Source organism: Zootoca vivipara, chromosome 3, assembly GCF_963506605.1.
Source record: "Zootoca vivipara chromosome 3, rZooViv1.1, whole genome shotgun sequence".
Taxonomy (NCBI): domain Eukaryota; kingdom Metazoa; phylum Chordata; class Lepidosauria; order Squamata; family Lacertidae; genus Zootoca; species Zootoca vivipara.
In genome coordinates this window covers 75,162,798-75,178,685 of record NC_083278.1, presented here as the reverse complement: position 1 = coordinate 75,178,685, position 15,888 = coordinate 75,162,798, and the positions used below count along the sequence as shown (strand labels likewise).

Sequence of the window (15,888 nt, the reverse complement as noted above, 5' to 3'; positions counted from 1 at the left end):
TAGAGTCTACCCAACTCTCCTGAGTCAACGCCTTTGATGATAAGGAGTTTGCCACCACTCCTTATGGTCAAATTATTACTTATAAGCATAGTTAACATTTTCTATGTTAAAGAAATAAAAAGGTGGTCAAGTGGCTTGCTAAGTAGAGTTCTCCAAAGGAAATCAACTAAATTGGGAGAAACTTTGGGGAAATACACCAAGTAAATCTAGTTGTGCATGGTTTTGAAGATATACTGAATGAATCTCCATAATCCATTTTAAGGTTTGAAAAGCAGGCTTTATTTAACAGGCACATTTTAAGAATACAGGGCTGTATGGTGTTCATTGCCATTTGCTGATACTTCTAAGTGCTTGCATTGCATCCCCCCCCCCAATGACTGCTTCAAGTATTCAAGTTTATTGCTCTATATAGGCTTCTAAGATGACAAATGGTTACCAATGGTTACCAATGGTTACCTGCCATACAATTGCTGTACTAAGGTAAAAAAAACTGAGTAAAAACTGACATTCAGCGTTAATCAAGAACAAATGCAGCAGAACAATGAACACCGCAAAAAGCAAAACAATTTAACACAAACATGTTGAGCTTCTTTATAGTATCCTGTTAATTTTGTGCCCTTTCAGCTGCCCAGGTAAAAGCCAGGTATTAGGTGATAACCAATATTAGTCATACTCAGAGCAGAGCCATTGAAATAAATGGACTTCCGCAACTTGTCTGCTGATTTTAATGGCTGTGCTCTGAATAGGACTTAGCTGAATATAATCTATTGCTTTTAAGGTTAAGGCTACAACTTATCATCCATCAGCTGACATAGAACTCCTGAGGCTCCGTGACTTTTATGTCAACAGAAAGCCAAACCAAAATTTAAAAACAGAGTTACACATTAAAATAAATAAATTCATTAGAGTTCCGTATGATATTAGGTAGTATGTTCTTGGTTTGATTCATTTCCTTGTTTCTCTCATATATGCAACTCTAGCCTGCAGAAGCGTGCCAAATCTGGTCTCCACAGATGAGAGCAGTACTTCAGCATCAAAGAAAAAAAAACAGGCACCTGGAGGGGAGACTGTGAAAGACTTGCATAAAGCGTGGATAATTCTTAAGGAAAACATTTCATGAATTTTAATGTTTTAATGGGTTAAACTTTCAAAAGGTTTCAATATTTTATCTTTTTCCTGAGGCTTCCTAACTTGACACTGAGAGAAATACTTCCTACAGGCTTTGTTTTTTTAAATTTAAATTACAACCAAGTAAGGCGTTAGGCAAATGCAGTGGGTAACTACCGGTATAGAAGGCTGACAAACTACATATGAACGATGTAAAAAACTATCAATGCTGCACACTTTATTTGATATACTGGTTCCTCACTGAATGTACCTGCTAAACTTATTTTGAAGTCAGCTTGCCACACTTTTCAATGAGCAAACTGGAAACATGCCTAAGGTGACCGCTGCTCGTTACAGGTCACTTTCGCCATACAATGCTGATGAAAATGAGGTATAATCCAGAGCTCCAGGAACACCAGCTGGACCTTTGTAGGCTGGCATTCTTTTGATGCAGTACTGAGCTTGCTCAGGTGGCAGTTCTCGAAGCAGCTCCTCGGCAAGAATATAAGGCTGCAAAGATTTATAAAAAGGAATTTCTTCAGAGGTTTTCCTGTAACTTCTCAACATCAGAAAAATAGATATGAAATATTTATTGTTTATACCTTACAGTGGCAATTCTATAGGGCTGGTCAGAAGCCCAGGGAAACTGTGGTATGCCATAAATATATCATACTGCATTCTCATAGCTTTTCCTACCAGTTATGCTAGGGCATTTCTACATATTTTACAGGCCTCTGATACAATTGATTCACACAAGCCACATGACACACATGTGTAGCTCCTCTGATCCTTGGCATTTTTCACTGCAAGCAAGGATTGTGCAGCCATCTGCCTGGACAAAATTGTGCTTTCATCATTAGAAAATTTGAGCTTATGCGTACTTTTTAATTTCAGCTGCTGAATTTGGGGCCTGTAGAATTTGTAAAAGTTAGGTCAAATTTGCCACAAGCGGACTTGTCATTCTGGTCTGCCAAAACCATCCTGCCACTATCCTTTATTTAAGCCATGTGAATATTATTTAACCTGCTGTTTTTAACCTAGGTCAGTGGTGGCGAACCTTTTAGAGACCGAGTGCCCAAACTGCAAACCAAAACCGACTTATTTATTGCAAAGTACCCAAGGTTTTTGACCTTTTTTTGGGAGAGATGGAACAGAAAAAAATGCCACGGTTCTCGCCTTCTCCCTCCCGCAGGGCGCTCCCCGGTTAGCTGGCTGGCTGGCTCTCAGGCTGCTGCAATGGGGAGGACAGAGCAGCTCTGAGGCCAGGTGAGCAACAGCGGCCAGGAGAAGAGAGAGAGCCCCCACCCAAGCCAGCCAGCCCAACACCTGCGCCTGCCTGCTCCCTGCCAGCGATCCCAGCATGGTCTTCCCCATCTTCCTCCCTCCCTCCGGAAACGGCGCTGCGGCAAAGGGGTGAGGCTGGGTTGTGTCAGGCGCACAGGGAGGCGGGTGCCCTCCTAGCCCAGGCAGGTCAGGCCCAGAGGAGGCAAAGGGCCTGCAAAGGATTGGAGCGGGGGGGGGGGCGGAAGGGAATGGCCGAGGCCTGACTTGGAGGAGGGAGCTGGGAACTACCACACAGCACCAAAAAAAGTGCAGAAAAAAAATCACGAGGGTCAAACAATGAACGCTGTTACTCCCAATCAGAAACAGCCACTGCCGCAGCTAATTGAAAAACAGACCAATCGCCGAACACAATCACCAGCTTCCAGCAAAAAAGAAGAAGTTCCGGGTTTAAGCAGTGGATGCACGCAGTAGCATGGGGAGGACCGGGAGCACAAATGGAAACAACAAAACAACAGTGCGGATGGGCCGATGGCATGCGTGCCAGCAGTGAGGGCTCCGCGTGCCATAGGTTCGCCAACGCTGATCTAGGTTATAACATTTTGTTCAGCTTTTCCAGCATTTGGGTACCCTGCATGAGCTGAGGAAAATGGAAAATCCCACCATCTGTAGACAAAAACACTGACCTTATCTGAAGCCAGGATTTTGAAAGAAGCTATAACTTGTTCAGCAGTGTCAGTGTCTGCAGTCTCTCTGGTCATGAAGTCAATAAAAGATTGGAAGGAGACTGTTCCCTGACCGTTGGGATCAACTAAGGACATGATTCGGGCAAACTCAGCTTCTCCCTTGGATTTGATTCAAAATCAGTCACGGTAGAGGGAAAAAATCAAAGAATGATATAAGCAAATATATACAACCTCACAGTTTTGCTTATCAAAATACAAAATTTACTTGTACGTCCAATTGTCATTATTGTTATCTAAGCAAAAATTTATTTTAAGTATTTTCAGATAGGAAGGGATTATTTCATAGCCATGGGTTACAAAGAGAGCTAAGCAGGCTTAGGGCCACTGAAATCTGGTGCTTTATTCAATTGTGGTCTTGAAGCATAGCACAAATACCAAAGCTAAGCATAATAAACCAGAGGTGTAATTAAAAGTTGCGCTATTACAATAGTTTGGTCAGCACAAGCATTTCTGCATGCCAGATGGAACAATCTCTTCCCCCCCATATGCTCTTCTGGGGGTTCTCCTGACCACCCAAAGCAGGTGGGGGCATGCAGAGAAGGAGACAAGGGAAGTCTCATTGCAACTCATTGTGCTGGCTCCTGCTCACACGGGACCTGATTCAGTTAAATCAAGTCCCATAAAATTTTAAACAATCAGTTTATGGAGCTGCTTGGTTTTATTAATTTTTTAAAGTAAAATATTTATGTTATCCATAAAAGAAATATGATATATTCTGGTGTATTTGTATGCCTTTGTGGATAAATAATGTTTAAGTTAATGTCTATGTCCACAAAGACATACAGATACATTTGTACATGGCCATAGGGGTGAAGAAACAAGTTTGGTAAACAAGGATTTTGAGTAACTTGAGTTTGGCTGTGGGCGTTCTATGAAAGCATCCATAATTCTGCTAGGGCACCTGTAGTGTAAAATGCTGTATCTGTAGCATGTGGAACACTTTAACAAATCAACTATATATTAAAATTCATACCAGATCATAGCCCATGGAAATTAAGCAGGCTCTGAAGTCATCATGGTCCATGAGCCCATTCTTCTTCTGTTGATGGGAAGAAGTACATAGAACATAGGGGAAAAGGTTTCACAAACCACAAGCAAGCAGTTCATCAGAATTCATGAAGTTAAAATAACCCCAATCTAAGGGGCTCAAAAAACACAAACAACTTTCCATAAGGTAATTTCACTGGTAATGGCTGTTGTATGTGGGGAAGAATTAGATTTCTATCCAAATTAGATAGAAATTGTTTAACAATCATTAAATTATATACCAATGTCAAAATCATTGCCATAAGAAAAGGTATTTGGACAAATTACTAGCTAACAAAAGCACATTTATTGTCTGAATAAAGTAACAATGGTGTGAAAAGGTCTGTTCTCTCTGACAAACACACATGCATCCCTTCCAGCTATTACCACCTAATTTTAGTGGAATGATCCCTAGAAAATTAGATCAAAGACATTAATAATTGGATCCGATATGCGCAAGCATTTAAACCATATTTATCAGGCAGGATCTTAATTTTATGGATCTTTACTGATTGTTCTTCACTGAAGGAAACACAGCATTTCCTTTTATTTTTCTGCTTAAGTACACCATGCAATCAAAAGCACTTTTAGAAACAACAGAATTAATTAGCTAGAAAGCAATTTTCTCTTGCAGCTGTTTCTAAACAGGAAGAGTACTACATTCTAGGGGCTGCTCTTTTTTTTACCAGGCATGAATAAGCACATACATAAGAATGCTATAGAACTATGTCTGAGAGATGTGAGTCAGCTAGCCACTTAATAATCTAACCCAGTGGTTTTCAACCAGTTTGTCATAGCACCCTGGTGTGCCTTGAAGGATGGTCAGGGTGCACAAGCAACACTGGCCTCTGTTCCTCTTTCCTTCCTTCCCTCCCTCTTCTGATGCCCTCTCATGTCTCTGCCTCCCAAAGGCTTGGGTGGCTGTATATTGCAGCAGCCCTGGCTACAATCTCTCCAGACGAATGGTGCCTCTGGGGCGGGCCAGGGGGTGCTGGTTGCCAGAAGCTGAGGTGGCCTCAGAGTAAGCAAGCAAGCAAGCAGGTGAGGGAGCTCAGCCAGCCAGTCCACCAGCCCTTCCTGTTGGGAATGGAGAGACAAGTGGGAGGCTGGGCAGGCAGGCAGATGCTGCACTGGCCTTTCTTGTGCTTGCTGTGTGCAAGGCCTGCCTGGGGCTGAAGGGGAGCCTTTCCACCATGCATGCCCAGCAGTGCTCGTTGCTGCCACTGCTGCCTCCTAGCCTCACATTCACCTTTGGCTACTCTCCATTGGGTCACTAAGGCTGGGGCCATCCTCTTCCCAGGCCCTTGTGGGGCAATGTGAGGAGGCACCTCTTTTGGGGGCGGTGAGTGGGTGGGTGGGAGTTCAGAGAACGGGGGCAGTGGCAGTGGCTACCCGGAGGACTCCCAAGAAGAGTAGCTGATGGAACAACACTCCACAAGAGAGGGTGTTCAAGAAAGGGTGAGAGGCTGCTAGCTATGCAGGCAAGGGGTGACATGACAGGGTTTCCTGAGCCCCTGAGACACACAGGTGTGTCACAGAAAGAATGGTGGTTGGTCAAGAGAGCCATGGACTCAAAAGGGTTGAAAACCTCTGATCTAACCTATTAATCTGTGCAATTTCTGCTTGATTGGCCTTAGAGACAGGTGTCAACTACTTCAACCATCAATCAATCCCTTGGCGTATTTCACATTATGTTTTGTGCAGCACCTAAACACGTGGTTGGTGGAAAATACAAATGAAGTCATAGAAAAGGTAATAGGCTGCTGTCTGAAATTATGGATGAGTTCTGGGGGTGGTTGTTGCTGAGAAGGTATTTAGCAGTTCAGGAAGCTGGTATGGAACACTGGAATAGGAAGTACAGGAAATTGAAACAGAGAAGATGACCTTTAATCCAACTGGATTACCATCCCATCCCAGACCAAGAACTTCAAGGACAGGGAATGAATGCTTAGATTATGTCAGACAGATGTCTAATATCTGGAAATACCTGCTAACCTCTGCATCTTAAATCTAAACAGTATATTATTTAGCTGGAAACTGGGAGTGAAAGTTACTTCCAGTTTCAAAGCCTGCAGAGGACTGGGGCTCTTTTTCAAATACAAATCCCAACATCATTGTTCCCTGCACTTTTCCTCTGCCTCAATTTGTATACATCTTACCAATTTATGCACCAACATTTCAGCCTTCACTTTTTGATAAGGGAGTACAGTATAGGATCACACAGAGTATTCATCCACATCCCAAAATACTGAGATATAAAGTGGATTTCTTCAATAATTCTTACTAAACCACGTCATGCACACCCCTCATGCTTTGGAAGTATGTTTGAAGGTTTTGTGGGGTTATACTGCATAGACCTGCCCCTGCAGCCACCACATTCTTTAGCCATGTTCTGGCCAAGATCATGTAGAAGAACACTATGTACATAGAATCATAGAGTTAGAAGAGACAACAAGGGCCATCCAGTTTAACCCCCTGCCAAGCAGAAAACACCATCTAAGCATTCCTGACAGATGGCTGTCAAGCCTCTGCTTAAAGACCTCCAAAAAAGGAGACTCCACCACACTCCTTGGTAGCAAATTCCACTGTCGAACAGCTCTTGCTGTCAGGAAGTTCTTCCTAATAATTAGGTGGAATCTTCTTTCTTGTAGTTTGAATCCATTGCTCCGTGTCCGCTTCTCTGGAGCAGCAGAAAACAACCTTTCTCCTTCCTCTATATGACATCCTTTTATATATTTGAACATGGCTATCAATCATATCACCCCTTAACCTTCTCTTCTCCAGGCTAAACATACCCAGCTCCCTAAGCCGTTCCTCATAAGGCATCGTTTCCAGGCCTTGACCATTTTGATTGCCCTCCTCTGGAAACGTTCCAGCTTGTCAGTATCCTTCTTGAACTGTGGTGCCCAGAACTGGACACAGTACTCCAGGTTAGGTCTGACCAGAGCAGAATAGAACCCAGGCCCAGGCCCACTCAAAATATAGCTGGAGGAGGCATCACTGGCATGAGCAGGGCTATGCAGAGTAGTCCCACTCACACATTCTTTTGATGCATACGGGGGATTTGAATTAAGCTTTTTTCACAGAAATGGGGGTGAGTGGGGTGGAGAAAGAAGACAGTGGCTTAAGTACAAGGAGAGGAGTACTGCCAGGAAACAGGAGAGATGGAAACACTATCAAGGCTGTGAGAAGACATCTCTGGAATGTTTATGCTTCTCTGGATGAGAAGCTGTGGTTGGCTAGGAGTAAGGCATTCCAAATAGATTTGGGGTTGTCCTGAGTGGGCACTTCTTGGGTAGAAAAGAAGATGTGAATGGCAGGTAGGAGCTTAGGGGAGGACAAAAGGCAGGCTTAATAAACAAACAAGACGGTAGCAGAGAAGCACACACATGCTTTCTGGCACACCAGCTTCAGGTTAAAAAAGAAAGGAAATGGGCTACTGTACCCTGTCAAAGTGATTAAATGATGCTCTGAATTCATTCATTTGTTGCTGGGTGATTCCTTTGGCATCTCTTGTAAGAATCTGATTCTCAACTTCATTGATCGTTCGGGCAATGGTGGTCAGTAACAGCTCCCATCCAACACGAATATGCTGTGGCAGAGAAACCGGGATGCTTTAAGGGCAGCCCAAGAGAAAACCGACTGGCAGATTGATTGAAACTATTGATAAGTAGAACTGCTACCAAATACATAAAATAATGATAAGTCAGAGGAAACCTACTCGCATAAACCAATTTGTATTCTGGTTTTCTATTTATCTGCATTGTTCAATTAGCAACTGCATTTGGGACAAGGTTTTGACAAGCTTATTTATGAACACCAGTTACTGGCTAATATTGTAGAAATCTTGCAGTAAACAACATTTCAGGATGAGGACTAACCTGGTGGATTCGGAAAGGCTATGATGGGTGACTGCTGGAGAGATCCACTGCTAGGAATATTTGGGTTTGACTGTGAATAGACCTGCCTACTATTTTATAGTATAGGAAGGTGCAAGGTGTGCTTCAGGCAAGCAAATCCTCAACTATCCCTGACTTCATTATCGGTGAAATACAAGCCAGGTGTGCTCTTCCTCTATCTTTTTTTCAGATGCAACATGGAGGGTGAGGACAGGAGGGTGGGGACAAAGAGGAGGGTGGGAGTCAGAAGTGGAAGCAGGCTTGTGTGTGTGTTAAGTGTTGTGTGCATTGAGGGTGTGCTGCAGGTGTTCATGTGATGTGTATGTGTGACAAGAGTGTATGGGTTACCACACTCATTTGCCTTGGCCACACCCACTTTTGCTTTGGCCACACACCCCACTATCACATGGAGGACTGGCCAAGGGGCAATGTGGCCCTCAAGCCCCAGTCTAGAAGAAATGGGGCACCATCCCTGCATTTTCCCAGATCATGGGCAATACTAGGGACTACTTTTCACAAGTTTGGATGTAGCAAATGCCATTCCTCCCATCGCAACTTTTGATATTCAATCTTGCAGTATGTTGAATGATAATCTGTGCCTGAGATTTTCTAGAAGATGGGAGATGGTACCCAGGTTGGTGCTCATCTGCATGATGGAGAAGAGTCTCTGGAAGCAAGTATAGCAGTACTCTAGCACCTGCACTGGTTTCCTGTAGCTTTTAGGGAACAATTTAAGAGAACTGGACATCCTCCAGATGACCCAAATGACTGCTAAGGGGAGAGAGGGAAGTATTCTTAATAGCTGCCTATTTCTCAGCTCTGCTACTGCCCTCCTCTAGGAGTCTGACAAAACAGTAGCATCTTCTGAAGGCAGCTAAGCCCGTTCTATTTTGCAAGCATTTAGTGGAGATAAATAGAGGGTTATTTTAGTTGTTATTTTTCTACAAGACACAATCTTTTGCGATCCCATTTCATAAATCCTGTTTTATTATTGTTGTTTCCTGATGTGAGCCCTCAGGGATATTGGGTGAGATATAAATCAAACAAAGAAATGATTTGTTGGGCTGTCTTTCTATTGTGAAATGCAAGAGCAAGTTCATGGTTTATTTTTTTAAAAATGCCACCTATTTAAAGAGTGGAGGGGTGAATGCACTCCATTGCTATTTTTCCTGTGCAACTAACTACATTTAAGATCAGAAGCTGCCAAGGCACATAACAACTTAATCTTTTTAAGCGGCTTGCAATAGGACAGATGTCTTATAGCAGAATTTTAAAAATGTATAGGCCTTTCTACAGCAGAAAGCATTCCATAGCTGAACCAGCTTTAGAACTGAGGCAGCAAAAAAGAGTTGAGCATTTAAATGTAGATCTGCCTCAATTACCAAAAGAGCGGCTGGTGCCCATTTTTAATAGGGGCATGAGTTTGAGAAAAGGGACTTGGGAATAGCAAAGAGGCTGATAGCTCTTCTCTGGGAGCCCACTCTGGGAGCCCTAGTTTGGCTTAGTATGCTGTGCAAACCAAGCCACTATCTGTGAAGCTCGTTGAACAGTCTAAAACATTATATAAACACTAAGTTTTGTTATATTGCAATGCACATTTTCCTGTTCTAGAACTGCATGAAAACACCCTTGATTTCTCATTTGAATTCACACAAGAATGCACCATAAATTTGTGACTATTACCTTGAAAATCATGCAAACAGCAGCGATGCTGCAGATAGGATACATAACTAAAGAATTTACTATATAACTAAACAGCATAAAAAGGACTCAGTAGCTACCTCCATTGTATAATTGGTGTGCTTATTATCGAACACCAGGGCTTCTTGAATCAGTTGATGGTCTCCTTCTAGTTTGTCAATATTAAGCTTGTAATTTATGATATTGTGCTCAAACTGCTTTAATTGGTTCATCTGGTCCTCTAATGGCCCTGCTATGTCAACAGAGCTTCGGGCAATTTCCTGCCAAAGGGGGAGAGTGTGAGAGAGAGAGAGGAAAAAAATGTTAGTTTGCAAAATATATTTCTTCATGGTAAATACATTTTAAAGCAGCAGTAATTAAACTTAATTGACAAAATCCGCAAAGGGAGGTAGGAACACTCATATTTGTGCATTGAAAGAGGTAGGTATCTGTGAATAATAATCAGACGTGCGAGGAAATTTTGGTCCTCCAGATGTCATTGGGCCATAGGCCATGCTAGGTGGCCTGATAGGAGCTGGAGTCCAGCAACATCTGGAGAGCCGCAGGTGCCCCAACTTTGATTGTGACATTTGTGGTTGTTACAGAAGATGGGTTACTGCCTAGGTCCCATTAGCTGAAAACCATACTGTCCAACTCAAAGAGTGGAAAGGTGTGCCTCCAGGAAGGATTTGACACTGTGGTCGTGGTCTTGCTCACCCATGCAATCAGCATGGAGATCACAAACAGATCTGGAACACAGAATGCTTGCAAAACCCTTCATCTGGAAACACCCCAAATTGTGCATGCTCTACTTAGAAAGCTATTCCAAAACGTTTCTCCGCCTGCACCACACTCTTTGATGGTATGAAAGTGTTCACTTTTTTTTTACTGTGAGGATGAGTAATAATAACACTGTTATGACCTCAAGCAGCGTGTAAAACATATACAGACCTTTCTGCTTCTGTTTGCGCTCCACATCTTCTCTTATGTACCTTGTCATTGTCTCTGTTCTGCATGTCACATTCATATTGGTCTCCTTCTTTCAATCCTGTCTCCATGGTCACATCCACACCATGCATTTAAAGCATTCTTAAGCCATTTAAACAGGCATCATTTCCCTCTAAGAATCCTGAGAAGGGTGATTGTAACTGTAGCTCTACGAGGGGTTGCCCAACAACTTTCAGGATCCTGAACAAACTACAGTTCCCAGAATTCTTTGGGGGAAGCCACAACTATGTTTGGAACTGTATCCCCACCATTCAGTTGGGCTCTGTACCTTTCCTTATGGAGGGCGCTCCTCAGCAGCAAAATTGCTCTGCATCAACCACACTAGTCTCTCCTTCCCTGTACCTCCAGTACAACAAGATTTTCTCCATAATGCCATTGTCAAACTCACAGTTTTCTTGCTTTGCACCTCTCACTTACATTGCCAGACTCACAAGGAGTATCCCATTTTTCTGTTGTATATTTTCTGGCACTTAAAAAAAGATATTAAGATTATAACTGATAGCGAGATAAAGTAACTGTTTAGCACCTGTGGAGTGATGGAGCCTTTGACATTTTGCATACACCTCTAAGGAAACACATCTTAGTCAGAATTACCTCCATCTTGGTTTGGATCCAGGGTCCAATGACATTGGCCTGAGCAGCAAACTGGCGGCGCAGGCGTTCATTTGCATGCTGGCGGGCCAGCTCCTCTTGCAGCGATTGATCCCTTACTGGGACAAGCTGTTTTACCTGCCAATGTGCAAAATTGAGTTGGTATGTAGGAAGTCAGATGCTGAAACATAAGAGGATTGGGGGCAGAAGGCTGCAAATGCATGTGGCTGATCATATTGAAATCGCTGACCTCGCTAAAACTGTATCAATGTCAACCCTGAAATCCTCTTGGTGCTACCCTTAGATCAGTGGTTCCCAACCTTTTTTTGGCCATGCCCCACCCAAGCGTCTCTAAAATCCTGATGCCTCCCACCCCCGCGGCATACAATTCTTATTATTCAAAAAGTGAACTCCTATTCATGGGGAGGAAGCCTAAAAAACTGTTAATAACTCATTATCGAATTATTCCCCCCCCCTTGTGGGGCATGTGCCCCACGTTGGGAACCATGGCCTTACATATTTTCACACATGAAGAAAGTAGTTTTAAGAAAGAACGGCCCTTTCTACTCTTGCTTTCTTTTTTTAATGTCATACAGAGAAAAAAGGGAAATGGGATTTCTAGAATCTGCTGCCTAAACTGACAGCTTCACCTTGTCTTATCACTTTCACCCCTCCTACTCAATGCTTTGCACCAAGAGCTTTCCTCAACTGCAGCCATAGTAGGTGTGGTGGCAGCAGCCTATTGTTGAAGACCATTTTGCACAGTCAGTTTTTAATGAAATAAATGCTTCTACCATCTGTTATCCAAGTCCAGAAGTCTGTCTTTCACGTTTTGCTTCAGTAGCCCAAATGTAATATTTTACTTCAAGGGGGAAAAGTTATTTCCACTTTTAGCAGATATTGCAATTACCATGTGAAATGCAGGTGCAAACAAATATTGGCTTGTATCTACGATATTTTTAGTGATAGCAGTACAACCTCTCTCACTATCCCTGCTGTTCTGTGAATTCTTGCTTTTCATTTTCCCTTTCTTTTTTAAAATTTCCTTAGTGTGTTATTCATTTGGTATTAGGGTATTTATTCATTTGGTATCAGAAACACTACGTAACCGTAATCTGCTGTCCCTCCTTACCTGCAAAGCCATCCCCACAACAGACACCCATAAAAGAGCAAACAGCTTCATGCATAGCTATAAGACCCACTCCAATCCTTTTTACTAGCTTCAGACCAACACTAAAAGTACAATATTCCATTTTCAGGGTGGCATATTACCCCACCTGTATGGAACCATTTGTAAAGTATTAAGAATAATGTCAAATTCTGGAAAGGATGCATTTTCACTACACTTCCGTTAACTATAAACTAAATTATTTTTTCTGCTTACAGTACCTTATCCCATTTGGTACGGATCTCATCCAGAGTGACAGTGGAGTAAGGGTTGTTAGGACTTATCCTGAGGCTGTAACTGTTAATCACTTTTTCCACTTCATTATGGATTGATACAATAGCTTGCCTTTCACCATCTGCCTCAGGTAAAGTGGCCTTAAACTGTTCGTGGGCAGTGATCAAACTCTGAAATCAGAAACAGAGGAGTAAATGAAAGGATACATACAGTTGCATTGTCAGCTATATGGCCCTGTGTCATATTCCCTCTCCCATCTCAATATGTATGCAAATATAAGCAAGGTTGCATAGCTGATAAATTCCACAGAATCAATGTAAAGCCACCACTTCATCATTGGTAAGACAGACAAGAAGAGGCCCAGAGCTGAACACTGAGGGGTTAACTACATGTTACACATAAATGCATGTAACAGAGTCCTGATTTCCCCCTTGCAAGAAGAGGAAAAGCAGCTTGGAGGAGATTCTGGGTAGAGTTGTTTAAAACACATGTTCTGAACCTTCCAAGGTGAAAATAATTATTGGGAAACCACCTGAAGTAAAAAAAACAACCCACACAAAACAGCAGGCAGAGAAAGTGTTAAGAATCCCTGAAATTGGGGGCACTTGTGTGTTGAATAGGCTTGTCATATTCCAAACAGTGAAAAGCTGAGCTTTTCTTAGTTTTGCCCAAATTTGGCAAATTAGCATGTTGCTGAGCTATTTTTTTTAAAAAGAAAACCACCAAAGACGTTGCAATACATCTGGATTTTCCCATAATCCGGCTATGTCTGGGAAATACATTTGTGCATAACATTTAATTAGCACACCGGTACACTGGTGCATGAAAACTACTATATGGGCATGAACTTAAGGGAGTTGCTTGTGGCCAAGATGGTTTGTTCTAAGTCATTCAACTCAAACTAGGAAGTTCTACAGAAAATATTTTCAAGGGAAGGTTAACTAACCTACCCAGTCCTCCTTGCATGCTGCTTGTGAGCATGCAAGCGGTGGCAAGAATGAGGAGATGGAGCAGTGCCCCACACTGTCCCTCTGAGCATTTTAGAGGGTCAAAAAATGTACAGTGGATGCAGTTTCATTCAGAGAGGGAGGCGGCCAGCTGAGGCCCAAAAATCTGGAGCTGGTGTTAGACAGAGTTCTCTTCCAAACACTGAAAGGCCAGCCAAATAGCACACTTAGCTGATGATTAGGTCTGTGCTGATCTCACAGTCTGTGCTGGCTCCATGCACAGAAGAAAAGAGGACGTCCTGTACTAAACATTATATTGAGGATTGCCTGATTGCAGAAGTGCTGCATTTACAAATTTGGAAATGGTCCCTCCACTCAGTTACAATGACCTCCCCCTGGGCAGAGAAGGATGGGGATATATCTGTGCAACATGGGAAATAATGAAACGAGCAGGACTGAATTCAAGTCTCCCTGATCCAAGTCTGGCAGTCTAGTCATTACAAAATAGTAGCTCTTGCCTCTCCGCACCCCATCACCACCATAAGATCCTGAAGTTGCACATGTCAAGATGAATGTGCCTAGTCTTTGCAGATTTATAAAATTCATGACTTGGGATTTTTTTCTTTTAACACACAAATATTTGAAGTGTCCTTTAATAGGGCTGCAATAGTATAGGCGCTTTCTTCACAGTGAAAAGGGAACATCTTCACTTCTCTAGGCTCACAATGAAAAATAATATTATTACCTGGATCTCCTCTATGCTATGAACAATAAACATGTCTTGCAAGTCTTCCAATGCACCTTCCATCCAGTTGTTAAACGGAGCAGCTCTCTTAGCAAACTCCAGGTGAAGCTGGTCAATTGTTTCCAACAATTTCTCTGTCCTCTGTTAAGTAAACATACAGAAATGGACAAAATGAGCCTTGCTTTTAGAAGCGTACACTCACATTGGCTTACAGTTTGGATAGGCTCTGAAACCCTTTAAAAAACACTACCAAAGTTAAAGGAAGTTCCGCGTGTACACGGGTAAAGGAAAGCAAAAGGGATTCCTGGGGACAGGCACTTGGGAGGTCATTGCTGGCTGTGTCACCACCAGTGTACAGTACTGGATTTGGCTGCTGCGGCATTGCTGTGTGTGCTGTGATTCAGAGGTTTGCACTGGGAGCATGTTCACATCATCCTTCCACGTTTCAGCATTGTCACTTGCCCTTCCCCTCACTGGTGGCCTTGGCTATATTTCCAGAGATAGTTAAACTAACTCAGTCCTGAATTATAAAAAGAAATACCTCTTGCCATGCACCAGCTTTCCAAAGGGTGGTGCTAGAAGCATCCCCTCAACTCTAACATCCACTTGCGTAATTTCTTTTGGCAGTAATGCAGCGACAAGTCTTTTATAAGCAAGGTAGCCTTTTTTTTTTGGACACACACACACACATACACAACCAAAGAAGAAGAAGTAGTAGTTAAGGGTAAAGGGAAAGGATAAAGGGACCCCTGACCATTAGGTCCAGTCGTGACCGACTCTGGGGTTGCGCGCTCATCTCGCGTTATTGGCCGAGGGAGCCGGCATACAGCTTCCAGGTCATGTGGCCAGCATGACAAAGCCGCCTCCGGCAAATCAGAGCAGCACACGGAAACGCCGTTTACCTTCCCGCTGTAGCGGTCCCTATTTATCTACTTGCACTTTGACATGCTTTCGAACTGCTAGGTTGGCAGTAAGGGTAATGGAGCACAATAGAAAATGATCACTCCGCATCACTCAGGAGTCTGTTAAAAACCCTCAGCCAGCCTGAGAAATCCGAGCTGCTCCTTGATGTCAGGTTTACCTCCAATGCTTCCCTCCTCTTCTGAGTAAGTGTTCCCAGCCTGTCCCACTGATCACATATCTTCTGACACCGATCATTGACACTTGCAGCATCATGGTAGTCCAGTTCACTAAAAGAAAAGGACCACAGTCATTAAGAAACAACAAAAGTAGGGAATGTGGTGGTAGAGACCAGCACTAAGACATGACCACACATTCTTATTCTTATTCTTTTTTTTGAAGTTTAAAATAATCTTTATTGATTTTAAAATAGAGATAAAACAAAACATCCAAAAATAAAACAAAATACACAGATAATCAATCATATGGATTCAAACACTCTTTACCCTATCTTCTACTTTCTTATTCTTATTCTTACTACTTCTACTACTACTAC

The 15,888-nt window shown here is 42.7% G+C and overlaps 1 protein-coding gene across 1 annotated transcript in view; it reads right to left on the bottom strand.

Annotated features, from left to right (window-relative positions):
• Positions 1-255: 255 nt before the first annotated feature.
• ACTN2 (actinin alpha 2) overlaps positions 256-15,888 on the bottom strand; it is a 47,413-nt gene continuing 31,780 nt past the window's right edge. Inside the window, exons 13-21 of the mRNA XM_035108385.2 lie at positions 15,514-15,622; positions 14,433-14,573; positions 12,728-12,910; positions 11,342-11,476; positions 9,841-10,020; positions 7,606-7,752; positions 4,108-4,173; positions 3,075-3,233; positions 256-1,617 (exon numbers count right to left, since the gene is read on the bottom strand). Of these exons, the coding sequence (XP_034964276.1) occupies positions 1,459-1,617; positions 3,075-3,233; positions 4,108-4,173; positions 7,606-7,752; positions 9,841-10,020; positions 11,342-11,476; positions 12,728-12,910; positions 14,433-14,573; positions 15,514-15,622 (1,279 nt within the window). The 3' untranslated portion in view covers positions 256-1,458. The remainder of the gene's footprint in view (positions 1,618-3,074; positions 3,234-4,107; positions 4,174-7,605; positions 7,753-9,840; positions 10,021-11,341; positions 11,477-12,727; positions 12,911-14,432; positions 14,574-15,513; positions 15,623-15,888) is intronic.